This window comes from Heliangelus exortis, chromosome 9 (assembly GCF_036169615.1).
Source record: "Heliangelus exortis chromosome 9, bHelExo1.hap1, whole genome shotgun sequence".
Classification (NCBI taxonomy): Eukaryota; Metazoa; Chordata; class Aves; order Apodiformes; family Trochilidae; genus Heliangelus; species Heliangelus exortis.
Window position 1 is genome coordinate 8,189,939 of NC_092430.1, and position 22,042 is coordinate 8,211,980.

At 37.0% G+C, this 22,042-nt stretch overlaps 1 protein-coding gene across 9 annotated transcripts in view; it reads left to right on the forward strand.

Moving 5' to 3' along the window:
• The window catches only part of PIK3CB (phosphatidylinositol-4,5-bisphosphate 3-kinase catalytic subunit beta), a 100,350-nt gene extending 79,644 nt beyond the window's left edge, over positions 1–20,706 (forward strand). For 6 of the 9 annotated variants that reach the window (XM_071751864.1, XM_071751865.1, XM_071751863.1 and 3 more), the window contains 12 exons: positions 1,458–1,579; positions 3,632–3,775; positions 4,705–4,804; positions 5,993–6,094; positions 7,164–7,342; positions 7,941–8,050; positions 8,362–8,440; positions 15,431–15,598; positions 16,258–16,381; positions 17,494–17,639; positions 18,576–18,708; positions 19,169–20,706. In XM_071751864.1, coding sequence (XP_071607965.1) covers positions 1,458–1,579; positions 3,632–3,775; positions 4,705–4,804; positions 5,993–6,094; positions 7,164–7,342; positions 7,941–8,050; positions 8,362–8,440; positions 15,431–15,598; positions 16,258–16,381; positions 17,494–17,639; positions 18,576–18,708; positions 19,169–19,306 — 1,545 coding nt within the window. In that variant the 3' untranslated portion in view covers positions 19,307–20,706. The remainder of the gene's footprint in view (positions 1–1,457; positions 1,580–3,631; positions 3,776–4,704; positions 4,805–5,992; positions 6,095–7,163; positions 7,343–7,940; positions 8,051–8,361; positions 8,441–15,430; positions 15,599–16,257; positions 16,382–17,493; positions 17,640–18,575; positions 18,709–19,168) is intronic. The other 3 variants (XM_071751870.1, XM_071751872.1, XM_071751871.1) reach the window with 1 other exon arrangement.
• Positions 20,707–22,042: the final 1,336 nt, after the last annotated feature.

The window sequence follows — 22,042 nt, forward strand, 5'->3', positions numbered from 1 at the left end:
CCTTTTCAGGTAAGGTAGGACAGCCTCATTAGCAGGACTCAGTGTATCTCATTCAAATGAAATATATAGAGAGCTAGCTGTATATTACAATATTTGTGCTGATAAACAACGTACTCTGTGGTACTAGAAGTTTTTTAACGCTTATTATTAGCTGTAAGTATTTCAGTAAAAGTCTTGGCACTTAACATAAAAAGTTAAAAACCAGACAAACACAGAAACAAAATAAAAACCACCCCAAAACCCAACCAAACACCAGCCGTTTATAAGAAAACCAAATGAAATAACTATATTCCTGTTTCCATCAATGCAGCTCAGAAGTAGAAACTGTTTTTTTCAGAAATTGTGTATTGTGTTTGATTGTAGGCCATCTTTCATCTATTCACTCAGTAAATCAAAAACTCTTCCAGCTCAGCAGAGCTGTTAGCAGAATTCACAGGCAGTGTTTATTCTCTAAGTAGAACTTAGTCATTATTATTAAAATAATGCACCCACTGCCAGTGTTAGTTTCTTACTGTATGTCTGACAAGCATAGCTGCAGGTTGTGTTTTCACCATTTCATGGTATGAAGTGTCTGCTCAGTGTTGGTATTTCAGAATTCAGTGGAAGTCAGTGTTGACTGGTGTTACTGAACCTTTACTGGTCTTGACACACAGACTGGTGTTACTGAACCTTACAGAGCTATGGATTGGATATATTTTTGCATTTGTATTTCTGTGCTTATTATGACCTCTATAGTTTAAAAAATTGCCAATTTTACTTTATACCTTTATGAATCTTGCTGATGCTCACACTCGTATCTGCCCAGGAAGACAGATTAATTGACTAATTTGTAGGAAAGGGTATTTTTTTCACCAGTTATGACTCATTCCTACAGAGAAGAAAGATCTGGTGATGCACTGCATTTTCATATTCAAGATTGTTTATCCTGAGTAATGGTGTACTATATCATAGAACTGTATACATATTATTAAAAATATGCTCTCAGTGAGTAGCTTCATTACAATGCAATAGAACTAGTTTATTTTATGAGACCTTTAGATGTTCTTGATTGTCCAAAATAATAGTGTTCTCTGTAATTTTTTCCAGCCTTTTTTTTTCTTTTCTTTTTTCTTAATTTAAAACTTTTACCATTGCCAAAATGTTTATGTATTTATTAAAGCATTTACAAAACATTATTTAAATTTTTTGAAACTCTGTTTCTAAAGCATACATATCTGTGACTACCTAATTTTTGTTTACTGTGCATTGTGTGTACCTGTGAAGAAACAATTTTTCAGATTATGTGTAAAAGAGAGTTGGTTCCAAAATAATAATCTGGATCAGTAAGAAATTTAACCAGAAGGGGACACATTTTCCTAGAATTATCTCCTTCAGACCAGTCTGTAACCTCCTCTTGTTAATATGAATGCTTTCATGGGCACTTATACCCATCCTAATTGTCTTTTTTTTTAAAACAGCTTCAGGCTCTCCTTCAGATATGGCCAAAGCTGCTGCCTAGAGAAGCATTAGAATTGTTGGATTTCAATTATCCAGACCAGTATGTCAGAGAATATGCAGTGGGTTGTTTAAAGCAAATGAGGTGAGTATATTGTATTATTTCAGCATGAAATAATTTGGGGGGTGAAATTATTTCTGGGGTAAAAAACTGCATTCCGTGAGTTCATCGAAAAAAAAAAAAGAGCACAAAGAGGAATTATTTGGATCACTGCTTGCCATGAATAGATGGCCAAATAAAGCAGTCTAATTTCTACATAAGTACATTGGCAGCCACATAAAACTTTTTTAGTCTTACAACTTACATTCAATAATTATTAATTTTCATGCTGTTAAAAGAACACCAACATCCCAGAACACCTCTGTCCCAGTGAAGGAGTTGTGTCTTAGCCCCATTCTTTGTCAAATGGAGAGCAAGATAGTGTGATAACTTGGTAATAACAAGGGGGGAAAAATACAGTAGCCAAGTACTAAAAAAGCTGTCTTCCAACCTCCTATTCTGTCAAGTATTGGCTACATCATTTTATAGAAATGTAAGCTGTAGCATATAATAAATCAGAAAAAAGGGTTTGTTTGTCCTTCATAGTAGCCTTTGCTATCTTCACTTTTTCCTTTATTGCGTAATTATTGCTCTTCCTGGTTACCTAGGGCAAGATTTGTATAACATGATAATTTGTAGCATTGCTGCATATTTCCTGTCCTTGAGTTCCAAATTCTCTGGTTTAGTGATAAGTTTTTTAATGATCATGGCTAGAACTTTGGGGTAAAAAAAAAAAAAAAACCAACAAAAAAAGAATACTTCTACTTCTTTCAAATGCAAAGAAAGAATTTAGCTTCTGGGCTGTCCTATTAATGCTGAATTGTTACATCTGAAATTAACTCCAGAATTCTTAGTTCTGGCTCTGAAGCAAAATCATGTTCAGTTGGGTGTCAGAAATCAATTTTCAGCTTCTTTAACAAGTCTGATTAAGGCAGTTCATAAAAACTGTAAACTGTTTTTTAAAATAGGCAAAAAATAAATACAATGCAGCATAATAGCAAGTTTTTACTAAGATACTGAAGTTTTTCAGAGTAAGATGGAGAGAATGAAAGAATTCACAGTACTTGCATCTCTGAAGTCTTCAAGTGATGGACAGAATTTCTGCTCTTTTCCTGCCATCTTAGGCAGAGCACTTGAATGCTGCAGGCCTGCTATAAGATAAGATATGCAGATGTTAAAAGGCAAGGAACATTCACAATTACTCTAGAATAACATAACTGTCAAGTGTGAAGTTTTTTTCTGGGAGGGAATTCTATAGAAAATTATTGGCATTAATATGTCAATGTTACTTGCAGTAGTTAGAGGCTTTTCAAAGGGATGTTTATGAACTATTTCTGAATACTTAAATTTGCACTAACGAAGTAGGAGCAATTTGGGCATTGTTTGCTTTTCATGATGTATTTTCCCTTATCCCCTGAAAATCTTCATGTTGTTTGGTATCTAAAAACCAAACCAAACAAAAATGGAAACTCCAAACCAAACAAAATATTTTGGCTAAATGGTTAACTTTATAGTAATAAATCAACACCTATTAGCTGACAGGTAGTAACATTTAATGGCATGTTTACTGAAATGCTTTCAGCGGAATGAATACTCTTCTCCCCTTCTTTGTAGGCTGAGTTACTTTGGCAGGTATTAGAAATTATTCTCAGTTCTTATCTTTATCCAGTGCAGCTAATTGCTGGATTACAGAGGTTCTTTGTGGTTGCAAAGGTCCAGCTCCACAGTCAGAGGCTGACTGGTCTAATTATTCCAAATTATTTCAGAATGGTCACTGGCTCCCTTTATGTCCCAGGTACTTAACCTAGCACTCAGACTGAGATCTTTATTTTGTAAAAGCCTGTGACTAAACACCAGGTTTCTGCTTATGGATTTGAGGGCCTTAGTATTCTATTAGAGGTGTAACTTGGTGGTGAATTTATCTCTCTGGCAGTTGCAATGCATCCTGGTCCTTTCTCCATGCGAATGAAAACAGCGGGGGACATTCTTGCTATTGAAACAAATCTGTCACCATTGGGCTTGTCATATGGATCTGAATTTCTGGAATATCATAATCTAGTTCTCTGTTACTAACTGCTTTTATGTACCTCATTCTAGTGATGAAGAGCTCTCTCAGTATCTTCTTCAACTTGTGCAAGTCCTGAAATATGAACCTTTTCTTGATTGTGCTCTCTCCAGATTTCTCTTGGAGCGAGCACTCGCTAATAGGAGAATAGGACAGATGTTGTTTTGGCACCTAAGGTAGGAGTCTTTCTCTTATGGCCTTCTGAAATTATGGAACCTGACTGGACTTTGATTAATGATTTCTTGTGGATTTTTCTAAATAAAACAGTATCATTGTCTCCAAGTCTTCTTTTTATGTTTCTTTTCTTTCAGCATTTATAGATCAGAGCCTATCATTCAAAAATATATTACAGTGTAATCTATTGCTGGATGAGTGTATCCAAACTTCATTCAGCTCTTACTATCTGATGAGCTAGTTTTGTGTATAACCTTAGTGTTTGTTTTGGCTGTGTGTGCAGTAAAAGTACAATACTTGTACCTCATGGTTGGGAAAAAGTTATATTATGGTTGAGAGTGTAACAGAAAATAAAAGCAATTCTGTGTTGCTACTTCTGATAACCAGTTCCATGAACAGCAGAAACCTTGCAGGATGGGCTACAGATTGATTCTGTCTTCTAGGTACAATTTCTTTTATTATTTCTAAATAAAAAGAGCAAGTACTACATTAAAATGTTTGAGGATAATTGACTCTGGTGTAAGGTTCAGTGGTTTGTTTCAAAGTTGTCCCCCTTAGGCAGATTTTGGCATTTCCCTTACAAAGATTTAAGAACACATACTTTAATGTCAGCCCTTATTGTCAGTATCACCTTCTATGACTTAACAGTGCTACTTTCTTGAGTAAAAGGGGTTCCTGAAAACAAATATCCAATTGCTACCTCTGAACATTATTGCTTCAGAACAGTTGTAGACCTTGAAGCAAGTGGCTTGCGCTGACCCAGCCAGCCCTCAGCCCATAAAAGTTCTGTTATTTCATAAAGCAAAAAGCCAGATTTTTAATCTCCATGATGTGAGGTATTGCAGAGGGTTGGGTTCTTAAATTATTCTTTTATTCTAATAACTTGAATGCTAATCTGTAAATGTCTGATGAGACACTTTTCTTCTTATAGGTCAGAGGTTCACATCCCTGCTGTTTCAGTGCAGTTTGGATTGATACTTGAAGCTTACTGCCGAGGAAGTGTGGCTCATATGAAAGTGCTTGCTAAACAGGTATAGACTTCCCTTCTCCTTGAAATCTTGGCTTATCCTGGCTTGTAATGCAGATGTTTATTCCATTGCTCCAACGGGACATATTGGTTACCTTGACACGGTCCAGCTGCTGCAGAGCAAGGAAGGGAAGGTTGCATGGGTGAGACAGAGAAATGAAAGGACTAAATAGATGGATGACGGAGCAGTCCTCCCTGGCAAAGCAAGCACCTTGTGCTGTGAGGCCTCAGAGGCAGAGAGTTGGGTTTATGCTGTTATGAGATGCTTCCAGAATATGGGATGCTGGGCAGGTAATTAACTGAAGAAAGCTTTCTGTGGACTTGAAACTTGTAAGCTATTTTTTCCAGTAAGGGTAGTTGGTTCAGTAGAAAGTATTCCTTTTCTATTTTAACTTTATTTAGATGACTCCAGCTTTAGTTTTTCTTGAAAGGTGATGGTAAAATCCCTGAAATAGTATTGGTATAATGTAGTGCTCCCTAGAGATAGGGGTGCTGAAGTAAAGTAGATAGTAATTTTAGTGTTAATGTAGATGTGCCATTTACAAGAAGAAAATGTTTGCTTTTTAATATCCTAATTAGTGTGAGAGATTTGCTTCTGAATACACTAATACGTGTACTGACATATCATTAGGAGACACAAATAATCTTTGAAGTCTCTAATGAAGTTTTAACAAGTTAATTTAGATTACAACCATAAAAGTTTTTGAAAACTGATCTCTCTCTGGACTTGGTGTGTCGGGCTACAAATGCTAACTCAGCAGGTATGTGATGAATGTTATTTCTAACAGTTTTGATACTCTCTACATTGAAACTGTGCTGTGAGAGCACATATGGCACAGGAATGTACTGTTGTGATCTGCATTACTGCAGTTCACAGGACACAGAAAAGACCATTTCTTACACGTGTGCTTGTTAGCATTATCAAAATCATAAGAAGATTAGGTGATGAAATGCTTTAAGCAATAGACCTAAGGTCAGTGAAGTTTTTGTGCACTTTACAGGAAACAAATGTCAGTACAATCAAAGAAGGGGCAGAAAAATTCCCAACTGTGCAAACAAGGAAGAAATTCAAAGTAGAAATACTTCAAAAAGTTCCTGTTTGTACAACACAGGTTCCATTTTGTTCCCTTGTCACTGATGTTTGTACAGCTCCTAGAATAGTGGAAAAGCAGAGTACTCTTGGTTTTGACAGATGGCTGACCTGGCAGGTCTCCATTGCCTCACTTTTATAATCAAACTGCATACGATTTCCACAGCATCCTGCCTGACAGGGTTCAGTCTGTCTGTAGAAGTGGTAAGTGTTTTGACTCAGCACCTTGTAAGTTAGACTGAAGCTTCCTTGTATAGAAATCCACTTTTGTAATTATTAAGTTTAAGCTGTTTGCTAGATGATGTGTGTATTACTGAGCATGTTAACTGTGGCTAGTGCAAATACAGCTGATTGTTATAACAACTGGTTTATATTTGACTAACAAATTCCTTGGATGTAGGTGCCATGTAGAAATTATATGTTGTCTGTGCTGCCTAGGTTTGTTACCAAAGGACATTGCTCTGTTAGTGTTGTATATATTTACGCCACAAGTTTACTTCTCTTCTTAGAAACTATGTAGTAGTAGAAAATTTTCCAAAACAGAAGGGAAAAAAATGGGTTAAACCCACCTGTATTGATTGCAAATAATTGTCTTGCCTTTGTACGCATTTTTAAGGTAACAGATTTGCATAGATGATGCTATGATTTGTAATACCTTAATTGATTAGAGCATTTATGTTACGCCTAACTTCTGCAGGATTTTCATGAACAAACATTTAAGTCTATATTCCCTAAAAGTTAAGTCTGCTATGTTATCTGTGTGGAAATTGTTTGCAAATACTGTTTGGCCATACTGTTTTGTATGCAACTAACTGCATGTATACAATGAAATATCTGCATCCTTAGTTCATCTCAAGTAATGTTTGATTTTGTGAGAGGTATGAACCACTGTTTCTGTTGGCTTCAGTGTGGATATGGATATAGGATCACCTCTGCTATGTGTCTTGTTGAATTAGTGAATGAAGATTGTATTTTGAAGAGAGAATTTGTGTAAATGTATCATGAAAATATCTCATTCATTTTGGGGGCAGTGTCAAGTCATGCTTTAAAAAAGTGACTTGAAGCTTAGGAGCTTTAATAGCATTGGTGTCTTCTGTTATGAAAATGGGTCTCTTAGGCTGTTTTCATGTTTTTTTGTGAATGCCACCTTAATTTCCATTTTGAAAAAATTGTAGAATTACTTTAATACTTGGTTTGGTTTTAAATGGGATTTTGCATTGTATTATGTGTAAAATCAGAGCAATAGCTTGCAAAGATAAAACATCTCTTTCAGGTGGAAGCCCTCAATAAGATGAAGACTTTAAACAGTCTAATTAAGCTGAATGCCATGAAGCAAAGCAAAGCAAAAGGAAAAGATGCAATGCATACGTGTTTGAAACAAAATGCTTACAGAGAAGCACTTTCTGACCTCCAGTCTCCTTTGAATCCTTCTGTTATACTTTCAGAACTACAGTAAGTTCAGAATATGTGAATAGAATTTCACTGTAGCTTTTGCACAGAAACAGTAAAGCAGAAACACCTACATACTTTAACTTGCTGTAGCTTTATTGTTCAGGGGATGTGCTGTCACAGGGAGCTTTTTCTGTAGTGAGAGCTCTGTTGGAAATCTTCCTAGGGTTAAGATATCTGTTAAGTTAGATTTTTTTTATCCTCCATAAAACTTAATGCTATCTTAGCCACTGCATTACCATAGTTAAATATATTTAATAATAAGCATGAATACCATTAAAACTTTTTAACAGCACTTAAATATACACTCTAAAAATTGATGGACAATGGTACAAGAAAACTGTTTTGTTTTCTGAAAATGCAGGTGCTTAATTGAAGCACTAGATACATGTTTGCCAGTTAAGGTATCTTGTGCAATCCATATGTAACAGATATGTTTGTAACCTAATAAGTGCATATAGCAGAGAAGAAGAAAGAGAGATAACAATTAAGTACTTCCAGACTGGAAGCTGACCTGTTCCCTTCTGTTTTGAACAATGTTTAGACCTTTTTAGTTGGATTACTCTTACTTGACTAAAACTTTTGTTGTATTTGCTTCTAGTGTTGAGAAGTGTAGATATATGGATTCTAAAATGAAACCTCTGTGGATAGTGTACAACAATAAAATGTTTGGAGGAGATCTTGTAGGAATCATCTTTAAAAATGGTGATGGTAAGCAATGATGAAAATTTTTAATTTTTCCTTTTCCTTCTTCATTCCCACACTTGCATTTACACTGTGTTGCTCTGTATTTCAGTAGTACAAATGTGGTTTACTCTAACATGGGTAAGCAAATTAAGCATCACCTTCTGACTGGGTTTCAAAGTATGAACACCATCAGTCATGATGCTATAGTTATGGGTAATCCCGCTTTGACCTTTAGGCTTGATTATTTTTACACACCTTTTTCTGAAGACTTAATAAACATTAGGAGGATTTTCTACAGCAGACTGAGAAGTAGCAGTTTCAACCTTTCCTTCTAGATCTCCGACAGGACATGTTGACCCTCCAGATGCTGCGTTTGATGGACATACTTTGGAAGGAAGCCGGTCTGGATCTCCGGTAAGGATCTCTTGAGGGCTACTTTATTTGGATGGAGAGTCTACTTTTAGCAGTAAAGCTTTCCTGTTTTTAAAATCTCTTCCCTACTGTCCCTTTTCTAAACTTCTCTGTCTATGGCCAGAGGTTTCAATTGTCATATAAAAGGTGAACATACTTTAGAAAGCAGTTACCTTAACGAATTAGATCAGCTTCTCTTGGCTTTTTCATACCCTAGATGGCCCACACTACAAAAGAATTTAGCCAGGAAAACAAATAATGGAAGAAGGCAGGTTTTGTGCCTTTGTGTCTGCAACCGTTCAGAACAAAGGTATTTCATAAACTCCTCATGTAACAAACTTACCTCTTAACAGTCGCTGCATTTCCTGGAATATGCAAAAATGGAGACTTAGTGATTATGGGAATTGCAGCACTTAAGATGTAACATGCATGTGCAAGTGAGGCACAAACATAGAACACAGATCTGCTGGCAGAAAGTTAGATGCTGGAGACTGCATCTGGAATGCACCGTCCAGATTCTCTAATAGGTACCACTAATAGGCAAAACCCTCTCTCAAAATGAGACAGCTTTAAATACTGGTAAATAGGGGAATAGGGAGCTTTGTTAATAGAATTTCACTCTCTGGTTAAGAATTACCAGAGTTGTGGAATACATAAATATAGGTTCTTCTTTCTAACCTTTTCTTGTTTGTCTTGGTCTTTTTCTCAAGGACGTGTATGATTTGTGCTGCTATGAACACAAGTCAATGTGTTACTGTCACAAATAATGTTTATATTTGCAATCTATTTTGTACAAATTTTAACAGATGAATGTCCATCTTGTATTAATTATGTAACAGGCATTATGAAGATGAGGGTCTTAGGAGAGGAGAAGTCATTTTCTGGGTGCTTCTCTTTTAGGAGTGCTGATGAGCAAAGCAAATTACGATGGTTGGGAACAGTGTGGATTTACCAAGATTGAACTAATTGCCTTCTTTGAGAGAGGGAAAGAGCAGTGGATGTCCTTACATTGGGTCTCACTCCCATAATATTCTTGCCTCTTGAGTTAGGTGTTGCATTAGACAGCTACATACTGTGCCTGGAATTTATTGACAAGTGGATTATCACTGGAGTCTATATGGGAATTTGTATCTTCTTAGCCTTGTCAGTATCTTGCAGTCAAAAACATTATTTAAGTATGTATGTAAGAAAAGTACCATTTTATGCTTACCATCTGCTGATCTTGGTTACTGCACATTCTCAGCCATAATTTTGAATCTTGGTAAATAGTGGATCATCAGTCAAGAGCAAGTCAAGATTCTGTCAGTAAAGTGATATATTTAGAACCACTACTATATTGGGACAAAAATACATAGCAGCTTCCTTAAAATGTCTCTATTCAATGTCATTTCAATGAAGTAGTTCCAACCTAGTTTTCAAGTCAGTGGAGAAAAAACTTAATACGCTTGGACTAAAGAACTTGTTACAGTATTGAACTTGACTGAATTTCATGCTAAAGCTTCCATCTTTGGTTCCTTTGGGCAGGTTTTGTGAGGCTGTAAATGTCCAGTTTAAAACCCATAGTTTGAGTATTCTGTTAGGGCAGAAATACTCTGAAAATAAGCTTCTCATTTGTTTTCCTCTCCTACAAAGCTACTTCTCTCAAAATGGAGTAATAAAAAACCTTTCCAGTTACAGGAATTTCAGAATGACGAGGACTGTGGGATTTCCATGTATTTATTAGTTCATTAATGAAGTCTCTAGGGCAGTCTGTCCTCCCATGCAAGCTGGTCACATTTTAATGGGTTGTGTAAGTAGCAATGGAGGTTTTGTGGTAGCCCGTTTTCTTCCTGTTGTTCTCTTACTGTTTACACCAAGACTTGCAGTTATTGTGTTCATCTTAAACATACATTCTGAAGTCCCCCTCTGCATTCTTTTCTGGAGAAAACACTATTTTGACATAAAAAAAACATTCTTCAGACAAGAAATATCTTTGTACCTTCTGAAGCCCTTGCAAAACAGCTTTCTTACTTTCATGTGCTTGCTAAGGTAAGCATGACCTCTTTGTAGGACTACTAGAGGATTCCAAAGAGAAAGAAACAGTATCAGGCATTATTCAGTGTAACTGTCCAACCCTCTAGTACATGGACAACTTCTCCAGCCCAACCTTAGTTTTAGCTAACATAATTCTCAAATTCTGTTTTCTTTTTAAAAAGAAGAGTTCTAAAGAAAGGTACTGGGTGTCCCATTATTATAAACCACTTGGAGGCCGTAAATTAAGCTTTGTATTCCTGCTAGAGTGCCATAATCCTCTGTGTTTAGTTTTTAAATGTTGTTTACTTGGCTAGAAGTACTTATTTAATTATTGAAATACTTCATTTAGATTCTTTAAACTCATTTCAAGTTTTTTTGTGGGTTAAGCCAAATACCAGGAGATTCATAGGGCTCCTAACATCAGCACACACAGATAAGTAAAATTATCAACTTGCTACTTATGCTGCTTATAGAAAGATTCCTTTGAGTGAAGTGTGGGATAAGGTAAAAATCATAGTGAATTGCTTCTAGAAGTGTATGTTTGCGATGAGGGGGCTTAAATGTGTGTTAAGTTGAACACTGATTTGGGAAAAATTTAGATAATTTCTGTCATTATAAATAGGCTGTGAGGAGACTGATCCAGCATTTAGGGGCAAGGACAGCTCTGGCAGCTGTGAAATCCCAGATGAGACATTCTTTGGCTGCTGTCTTCCCAGAAGCTTAGTTTGTGCTTTCAGCCTGGGCCACACACTGTGCCTAGCAAACAGGAGTAGTGATTAGGAGTCATCACATAAAATTTGCCAAGTTAAGGCATTTTTTTCAACTTGACAAAGGAAAACCAGTGGCTTTTATGTCCAAGATTTTTCTTAAAACTCTCAGAAGAAGGAAAAATAGAAAGGGAAAGTTCCTTGTAAGAGTTGAAGTTCTATAATTCTACCCTTCCTCTTCCACTTGATCCTGGGAGCATCTTCCTTCCACCCATCCTCTCATAGTTAAGATTGTAAAATAAAATAATTGGATGGAGGCATGGTTACAATTCTGTGTCTATCGAAGGGAGATTAACCAGGCAGTTGCCAAGGGAAGGTTCTGAAATGGCCTTAACTGAAAACAGAGTTGGACAAAACAGCACTCTGAATGACTGGAGCATGAGGAGGCAGCTAAGAGGGTATGGCTTTCTTAGCTCCCTGCTTACAGTCCCCATGCGCCTTGAGTACAAGCAGGTCCAAAATCTACGAACTAACAGCAGTGGTAATGAGTTCTGTACCTTCTGCATGAGTTGGTATTGTTGGTCAGCTTCTTTTTGCTTGGGGAAGAGGCATGGTGTCAGGTGAAAAAGTAGTGTCAAATAGATCTGCTTCCCTAAAAAGTGCAGCTTCAGACATCCTTACCAGTTAGTGGCATTGTTTCTTCTCTCCCTGTAGCATAATCCTTTGAGGCTTTAGTTTCCCTGAATCTGTTGCTTCCCTTTTTGCTTCTTTGGATGCATAATGGATTTTGTGCTTTTCAACTTCTTTTCTACTACAGAAAGTCTGGTACCTCCATGCATGTATAAGCAGTGCTCTTTGTTTAATCTGTGTACCAGCAGAAGCACTTGCTGCTTGTCTCCCTCTTGCAATCAGTAATATCTTGCCACAAGCAAGTTCTGCAGCTTTCATGACACATGGATCAAATGGCAACCAATGTGCTACCATCAAGGTGATGGGATAGGATCAGTTTCCTTATAATTGCACTGCAGTCCACAGTCAGTTATTTAGTAGTAATTTAAAATGAAATCTTAGCCCAATCTGTGTCTAAAGCAAGCACAATACTCCCAGTGGGATTTCCCATCTGTGGAGAGAAATACCAAATATATGCCGGTTTTGACATCTCCAAAGGTAAAGAAGGAGAAAGGTTGGATGGTCGGTTGGTTTGTTTAGCTGTCAACTAATTTGTCTCATGGGTAAACTGGCCTCTTTCTTGTGGTGCTTTTGTTGTCTAGGTTCCTGTGTGTGCATGCTGACTAAACACCAGGAGCCCATGGTTCGTGTGTAGGCTGAGACAACAGTGTTCTGCAGTGGGCCCTTCATCCTGGGCTATCTCTGGGTGGACTGTGCAGTGCACAACTGAAAAAAACTTCAGATGTAAATTTCATCTGCTTCTTTGTACAGACCCAGCCAGTAAATAGCAGAGATCATCACCCCAGACAAACTAAATCTAAGCCAGACTTCTCTAAATGACAGAGCAGTCAGTCAAGTGCCAAAGAAATGAGAAAACAAAAAAGGCATATTCTTTAATTAATCCCTATACCTATTCATTTCAAAGACCAACTGTTACCTGATAACTGAGCAGGAAATAGTTGACATAAAACATTAGTAAGTATGTGCAGCCAAACTTCTTCAGTTCTCTCTGTAGTTTGCCTCTAGTTGTTTCTTGTAGTTTAGATATGGGCAATTATGGAACAAGCACACTAACCTAAGCAGTATTTATATTCAGATTACATCTGCAGTGACAAAATGACATTTTGGGAGGTTCAAACCCCTATAAAAGTTACAATTTCTCAAGTTATTGTACTTGAAAAACTTCTACTCCTGAAGTCATGTTCATAGTACATTACATAACTTTCTCTATTTTTATGAAGGGTGTTTAAATATTACAAATACTTACCTCAGCAGAGGAGCATAACTTCTGTTTTTCCAAGCATGCTGTGGAGTCTGCAGTGTTGTTTCTCTTAGCAGAGTAATCCTGGCACCAAAAGGTATTTCTGCTGCTTTACCTGAATTTATAGCATTGAAAATTTCTTAAGGGAGGAGTTAATAAAGTAACAGAGCAACAAAAATGTGGAGCTATGTTGAGTGACCCTTGCTGTGGCGGAGTCATGAAAGTGTTTAGTTCTTGGTTAGTTTTTGGACATACAGAGAGAGTTCTCTGAACTTGTTATTTTCACTGCCTATTTTTAGTGAGCTTTCAAAAGTTTTGACCTCCCTTAACATGCATGCAGTCTGATGTTAAGGGGCTGTGTATGAATGAAATCAGAAGAAAAACATATTTATTACAAGTTTAAAGACTATCATAAATTTGAAACCATTTGATCTGAAGTTACAGAGAATTTGTTACTAAGTTGCCAGAACTTAGCATTGTATTTGGAAAGATACTTGTTTGGACAATTAAACTCTTGTAAAGAACTGTATTAAGTGGAGTGAAGAAGAAAAATTTATATCCTGGATTGCTGAATTGCTCCATCTGTGGTCTTTACTGGCATTAAGAAGCAGTGAGCATATCCTGCTGACAGATGTTGAAGTCAGAAAGACCAGGATGAGGTGGAAAGGACCCAGAGGATTTGTCCCTAACTTGACTCCTGTCAAACTGTCTCTCTGACAAGGATGTTTTTTCCTCCAGTTGCAAGCACAGAGTCCTCAAGGGGCTGAAGGCTTTCATCATTGCTTGCTTTTGAAGGGGAAGTTGTTGGCTGTGTGCCCAGTTAAGCTGCAAGTAGGGTGGGTTGAAATGCCATGGATGGCAGCCAGCGTGCACTTTAACCTGGCAATATTTGGCTCCCATTTGTCGTGTCGTGATAAGGATGGGCAGTGCTTCCTTGTCTCATGAACGCTGGTGATACCCTTCTGTTCATTGTGAGAACCTCTGATCTGGAGAGCTGGTGAATAGGTTAGAATACATTTCTTGTTTTGGAGTGTTCTCTAAATACCCTCTTGAATGGGGTCTTCAATTTGCTTTGTTGCCAGTAGAGAAGAATCTTCAGCTATATAGTTGTTACTACAGTTGTAGTAACTACTTCAGTAACAACTACATTATTGTTACTACTTCAGCAGCAGTTGTTACTGCTGCTTCAGTTGTGTGTTATCACTGAGGTAGAGAACACGTTCAGTTATTAATAGTTATTAGAATAGAACTGGAATTTCATTTATTTTTCTTCTATGGCTTGGGGTAATAGGCTGTATCACTGAAGAGATGTGGTTCTGCTTTGTAGCAATCAAACTTAATATTAGTTTTATATATAAATACTGGTGACAACTCCACTAGCAGTTCTATTTATTACATGTACACATACATGCATACACACAAATTCTGATGTGTCCTGCAGTTTTTTATACAGCTTTGTAAGCTAGTGAGTGCCAGTCTGTGGTGGTACACTGCAGTTAGATCTGCATGGGCAGTTTTTTTTTTTTACACATGGATCCACAGCCAGAACAGAGAATATCTTGACATGATGTGCCTGCATAAGACTCTACACTCAGTTAGTGATGTGATGCCTTTGGAGAGTTTGCATTATGTTTCCAGTGCATGCATTGAACTCCCATCTAAGTTGCAATCACCTTTAGTATTTTAAGCATCTGCAGTGAGGAAATATTTTGGAGAAATACAATTCATTTTTTAGACACATCTCTGTTTGGTTCATATTTTCAACTATGTGTAATTTGAATGCAATGAACTAATTTGAATGCAATGATAATGTTGTACATAGTTTTGCAAAGCAAACTATATGATTGCACAGGAATATTGTATATCAGATGGGATAACAAAACTATTCTGTTTTTCAGAAGGTTTCTATAAGAGCTGGAAAAAAATATTAGATTTTAAAATATTTCTAGCATTTTAAGTTGAAATAGGAAGAATGTAGAAAAAGAGACACAAATAATTTAGTCTACAGTGAGCATGAGTGTAACTTAACTATCTAGCAAGTAAACAAATGAAAGCAAAGCACTCCCTCTATGGTTTCTCCTATAAAATTACAAGTTATTGTGTTCCCTAGTAAACGTGGAAAATTAGAGTCGCTTATAAGATCATTTTTTACACATACGTGTGTTACAGGAAAAATTAATATTTTAATTGTATTGCTGGTATTTTAACATTGCAAGTAGTATCTGATGTTAACCCTTGAGAATCTAATATTCAAGTTAGAATGAATATTCAGCCTGCTCAATATATTGAGACACTAAAGAAACTTTCCTCCTATTTTTAGCATGATTTTGTGTTTTGTTTCAGGATATTGCCCTACGGCTGTTTAGCAACTGGAGATCACTCTGGCCTTATTGAGGCTGTTTCTAGTTCAGAAACAATTGCTGACATTCAGTTAAATAGTAGCAACGTTGCTGCTGCTGCTGCCTTCAACAAAGATGCTCTGTTAAACTGGCTGAAGGAATACAATTTGGGGTAATTGCTACTGTTATTTTCTCATTTGTAGTGTAACCTACAAAATTCCTGTAAGTTTCTGTTTCAGTACCCAGGACTGTGTGGCTCTTCTGGCAGGCTTCTTACTACTTGGTTTTCTCCTGTCTCACAGTCTGACTCAGATTCATGGTGCTCTTGGAATTCAAACAATGATCCAGCTGAAGTTTGGGCATTTGCAGCATTTTGGCTGCATTTTTATGAGTAAGATATGCTAGATTTGTCAAAAAAACAAAACAAAACAAAAAACCCAAACAGACCCAAGAAAACAAAATGGATCTCAAGTCTTGATGTTGTTGCCTTTCATAATAGTTGCATCTCCTTTGTTCTCCATAGCTGCTTTCTACAAGTTTTGTGTTTGTTTGGTTTTGGGTTTTGGGTTGGTTTTTTTTGTTTTTGTTGTTCGGTTTTTTGTTGTTGTTGTTGTGTCATTGCGTTTTTGTATTTTTGTTTGTCTTTTTTTGTTGTTGTTGGGGGGGTTTGTTGGTTTGGTTTTTTTTATTTTGTGAGGGGGTGTGTGGAAAAAAAGTCTAGTTTTAAAGCATCCCAATGGGTGTCTGGTTTAAACATCCAAAAATCCTATTTGAGGTCGAAGCATGATATGAATTAACAGTAGAATGCACTAACATTGTTTGTGGTTACAGAGATGACTTGGATCGAGCCATTGAAGAATTTACACTGTCTTGTGCTGGCTACTGTGTAGCTACTTACGTATTGGGGATTGGTGACAGACACAGTGACAATATCATGGTCAGGAAAAATGGTCAGGTAAAAATCTCTTCTGTATGCAGAATAACTGTGGTATCTCTGTTGTGCAAGAATTGTCTGAAGAACTTTTTATTTCTTTAGTGTCTCAGTAAAATCAGATCCACATTGTTAGAACTGATGTCTTCATTTACTGAGAACTGATGAGAGCTTCAAAGAGAGGAAGTGTAAGACTAGTGGAAGAACTGGCCAATGCCTGCTTAGTGTAAGCCATTCTATATCAAATGAGGCTGTTCTATAGAACTTCTTCAGACTCTCCAAAATCCTGTTAATATTCAGACTATTGGAACAGAAGTACCTAGCAAAGGACCATGCTTAAAAAGACACAGACTCATAAATGGCTGGGGTTGGAATGGCACGGTTGGGACCATGAATTGTAGTTTTGAGCAGTACCTCTCCAAAGTTGGTCTCTACTGGCCACCTCTGCAGAAATTTTCAATATGCAAGTTGGTATAAACATGGTGCTCTGATGACAAGTCTCAAAACCTAGAACGTAGGTAAATTCTTAGAGATGTATTTTCTGGTTTAATTGTTGCATTCTACTGTAAGTGGTCTGATTTTATTTAAATTATGCGGCCTAGAAAACTAGCAAGAGTTGCAGGAAGGCAAGTTTTATAGACACTTTCAGTGTTCTTTTAAGTTGTTACCTACTAGCAGAAAGCTGTAATCCCCTTTCCCTTGATTCTAAAATGGGAGGACTGTGATAGGTTCCCTGAAATTAACGTAAGTTCTGTTTGCCTTCTGACTTTGTGTAGAAAGCCCATGTGTATGATGATGTTGCACCTCATAGGCTCATCACTGGCCTCATTTTTCTCTCTAATATTACAGACAAGATGTCTATTGGTAAGCATCGAAAGCTTAAAACTGAGATCATCTTTTGCACGCTGGTTTGTAGCAGCAGTCACATAAGAGCATGGATTTTATCACTGACTTGAAATAAATTGTGAAATGTTGTACAGCTAAATACTCCCTAGGGGCTGAAACCATGGGCTATGGAAAGTACAACTGTGAGCTAACTGTTCTTGATAACAGCATCTTGTGTAGAGATATTAGAAAAGTAAAATATTGCACTGGAGAAATTAATTTTCACTTCTGTTTCATTTTTTTTTTTTTAGCTCTTTCATATAGATTTTGGGCATATCCTTGGAAACTTCAAGTCCAAATTTGGAATTAAAAGGGAACGGGTACCTTTCATACTCACCTATGATTTTATTCATGTTATTCAACAAGGAAAAACAGGGAACACTGAAAAATTTGGTCGGTGAGTATTTGATCTCTTTCTTCGGTAATGGAGATGATCTCTGGTGATAATTTCCAGAACACATATCTGGGTCTGGTTTGCTTATTGATACATGTGTGGAAGTGTGCTAACATGCATTTACAATAGTATCTATGGGTGTGCCTAAGCTAGAATATATACATGCAAATTATTTAATTCATCGGAATCTGCAGCTTTGCAGTGGAGAGAGACAGTTTCTTATTATCTCCTCCAGCAGGGGGATGCCAGAACTGTAGAACATGGAATACTTTAAATGGCAGTACATTCCATTTTCACTTTAACAATGCCTCAGAAGATAATTTGTTTCTTGAAATATAACTTGCCAATTTAGTCTGAAGATCATTTCATTTTGTGTGGAAAATTCATTCCACATTTAGTGTGGAAACTTACAGGTTAGTCTCTGGACTACTTTTGGAGCCACATTTGGAGATATTAAACAAGTTCTCGAGTGTCTGCATGACAGATCTTGATAGCAGAGCTGTCAATCGGCTCAATTTTTTCTGCGTTTGCAGGAAGGAATTGCCTTACAGAGACAGGCTGATTATTGGAAGGGACGGCCATAGACCTTTTGTTTATCCACTGTAAGTCCACTATATGGGATCATCAGGGCATTTCACTTAACTGGCAGGGAGACAGGACATTGGCATCTTTTGCTCTTTCTGAAGAACAGTGCTGTTTTTAAAGCTTTTGATGGTTTTTTTTACCACGCTTTAAGGGCTTGTTTTAGATACATGGGATAATTTTGTGGAATGCATTGGAGGTTCCGTAGACATCTCTATTGTCCATTCTGCTACTGTTTTCCTAGGATATGTGTGTCAGGCCAGATAAGAGTGTTTGGACATGGTTAGGTATACTTGTCCAGTGTGTCAGTTCTCATGTGTTGTCTTCATTGCATGTGCTTTGCCACTGAACATGAAGGTTCCGCCAGTATTGTGAAGAAGCATACTTGATCCTGCGAAAACATGGAAACCTATTTATTACACTCTTTGCACTGATGTTAACTGCAGGGCTTCCAGAGCTAACCTCTGTCAAGGACATCCAGTATCTCAAGGTAAAGCAAAATTAACATCTCAGCAGGATTTAGTATTTTTCTAGTGTGTGAATTTTGATTCCAAGATGAATACATTTAAATTGTTTTTCATTTCTCTCAGGGTTTTTGGTTCCTAAAGCTTTAATTTTCAGCTGTCCAGAACAAGGTCTGTGGTCAGTCCTATGGTCAAAGGAAGCTTCCTCTTAACTGCTCTAAGTTCAGCTTCCATGCATCTTGTCTGTAATCATTTTGGGGGGTGCTTTATGTCTTAGCTTACACAAAGACCTGTAAAAGGAAAATTATTTGATGAATTCTTTAGTCTTATCTTTAGACCCAGAAAATGCTGATCTATTGCTTAATGAATAACAGGTGAAAAAGCATCAAAACAGAAAAAAATCACAGCGGTTTGTGTTGAAAGGTGGAAGAGGCCCTGTGTTTTTAAAAACAGTTTCTAACAGTACTTGTTCTTGTATCATCTTAGGACTCCCTTGCCTTGGGGAAGAGTGAGGAAGAAGCACTAAAACAATTTAAACAGAAGTTTGATGAAGCACTTCGGGAAAGTTGGACTACTAAAGTGAACTGGATGGCTCACACTGTTCGAAAAGATTACAGATCCTAGAAGATATTTACATTTGCACTAGTCTGAATGTTACCTTGAAAAGTGTTTTTAAAGGAGATCTGTAGTATGGATCAACAAGACTTATTTTAAACAAGAAAGGAAACAAAACCAAGAAATGGGCTGAAATAACTCCTGAGTCTTTTGCACTCTGCTTCTGAAGGCTTGATTCCAAGACTGTCTCTATGAAAAGTGAACATCCTGGATAATCAGTTCCTGCTGACTTTGCACGCTGAGAGCTACTAGGCATTTTAAAAAATTCTTTGGTACTTTATGGAGGTGTAAATATTTGTTTTTATACGTTAGGGTAACATGCTCTAACATACTCAGGAGGTTTGAAGACCTCTGATGGAACTGTACTTTACTTAAGGTTGAGACTTGAAGAGTAATTTTTTTTTTCAATTTTTTTTTTTTTTTTTTTTTTGTATCCTAATCTGGCTAAAAATTACCATATCATGTATATTTTTCATATGAACTCTGCCCTACTGGCACAGATGCATTAATTCTGTAAATAGCAACCACAGTATCATTGTACTGCTGGGAGCTGCTTAATGTCTTATACTGCTGCTGAAAGGAAAGTAAAGCAGATGTGGGTGGAGGGTGAGATGGGGTGGGAGAGACTTTGAAAATGATGCAGCATCCCAGTGTTCAGGTTGCACAGTTTTGCTCCCCTGATGTGACAAACACACAGAAGCCCTTCGATAAGAGGAACATCAGGCCAATTCCTAACGTGTCTGAGAATCCCTCATTGGTTCCAGTCTCCCATTCAGCCTCTGGGAGTTTGTTTTTAGCTCCTTAAATGTACTTTTATTTCAGGTTGAGTAAGAAGCTCCTTACACTGAAAGTCATATCTCAGATAAGTTATACCATGCAAATGTACCAGCTTCTGTAAGGGAAATTTTCAACTATGTTACATATAGTGATTTTTAGAGCATACATACCAAAAAACCCAAATGTTTGGAAAAGCAAGTGTTTATGGGAAAAGATCATTCCATAAAATACCAATGAGTAGTCATTAATCTTATCTTTCTGTATTTATTAAAAACTTGTGGTAATGTTGCTTTACCAAGATATATGTGGAGGATGGTTGCTGAAGAAACTGGACTTGTTTTAATTTATTTAGTGAGGTACCAGGCTTTTAGGTGCTTAAATGGAGAGCAAATTTGTTATGTGCAATAGGGAACTGCTGGTTAAAAGATGTAACATGCTGGTTTTGAACATCAGCAAGATAGACTTTAACTACTGCTTGTTCTCCAAAGAACACTGGTAGCTCTCAATTCTTGTTGATATTGGAATGAGAATTAAACATAAATATTTACTTTTTGACTAAACGATTGTTTTGCATAGAAATGTTGTTTTATGTAGGAATTTAATTAAAGGTGGTTTTACTTTGTCAAGAGTAATTTATTGGTTTTTATTGTTTTGGAATTTTGTTTCTTTTTATGGTGAAGAACCTATCTGGAGCCAGGATAGCATTTTCTGTAGTGGTTTGATGCTCTTGTCCCTCACCCTTTGGGGCTAATCTACCTGAAAAGACCTCTGCTTCTAGAATATTGTGAAAGAAACAAGTTATTTGTGCTTTGGTTTGTTTTGTTGTTTTCATAATATAGTAGTATTTAAAGTATTCATCGTCCCCCTTTTTATTTATTTTTTTTTTTTAATTTCTAAAGCAGATGGGACAAAGGGTAAAAAAACCTACTTTGCAGGTGACAACTCTGAAAAAAGTAATTTCATCTTTAGCTAATTCACAGTATGTAAGTTTGCATAAGTATGAATTCCTGGACACAGTTATATTTTGGTGTGAGTGCTCAGGCATGCTGTCTTGCTGAGGTGGACATAACCTCTCCAAAACCCAAGACAGAGTTGGCAAGTTCATCTTGACTGCTTGGGGCTGGTGTACAAAGGTATGTGATTGATATCAGGAGTATGATGGCATCTCTAGATCTGTAGCCAAAAGGCAAGTCAGGTCTTGCCTTTTGTAAATAGTCTGAGTCACCTCAGACTTCTTGTGGGGCTTTGAACAAGACATTTAAGTCTGTGCCTTAGATTTGTGTTTACAAACTGGCAGAGGTAGCATTGACCTCTGGATGCAGAAACCCCTGCCCTTGCTTGCCACTGGGATATTGTGAGTTGTTGGTTTTTTTAAATGTGTCTTTAATGCATTTTACAGGAGTTCTTGAGACAGGCAAGAGATTTCCTCACCATCTTATTTGAGATAACCAGAATTTAGAGATGATTAGAAAATACTACTTTGGCATAGTATTTGTATTGGCTAATAGCCCTGGAATGGGATATATTGTAACTGGTTGTCTTTACCTGCACTATCTTTACTCTTGGCAGTTTATTAGTAAGAATGTAGAAGCTTTGGAGAGGATGTAGCTGGATAAAAGCTGTGGAAAAGGAAGTGTAAGCTACCTCACCTTCAGTTCAGATGGTCTTGTGTTAAGTTCATCAGTTTTCCTCAAGTCTACTTCTAAACTGGTCTGCACACTTCCCTGGAAAATAGCTTCTCTTAAGCCAACTCTGCTTCTCAAGGCCTTTGTTGTATCTGGCGGGGAGAAATGAATCATGGACTGCTTGAAAAACATGAAAAACATGAAATTGGGTACATCTTGTGTGTATATTATATAAATGTGTTCTGGTTTTCTCCTGTTGCATGATTACTTCCTGGGTTTGCTTTCTTTACCTTGTGTTATGTGGTTTGTGCCGTATCGTGACAGCTGCTACTTTTACACTCCT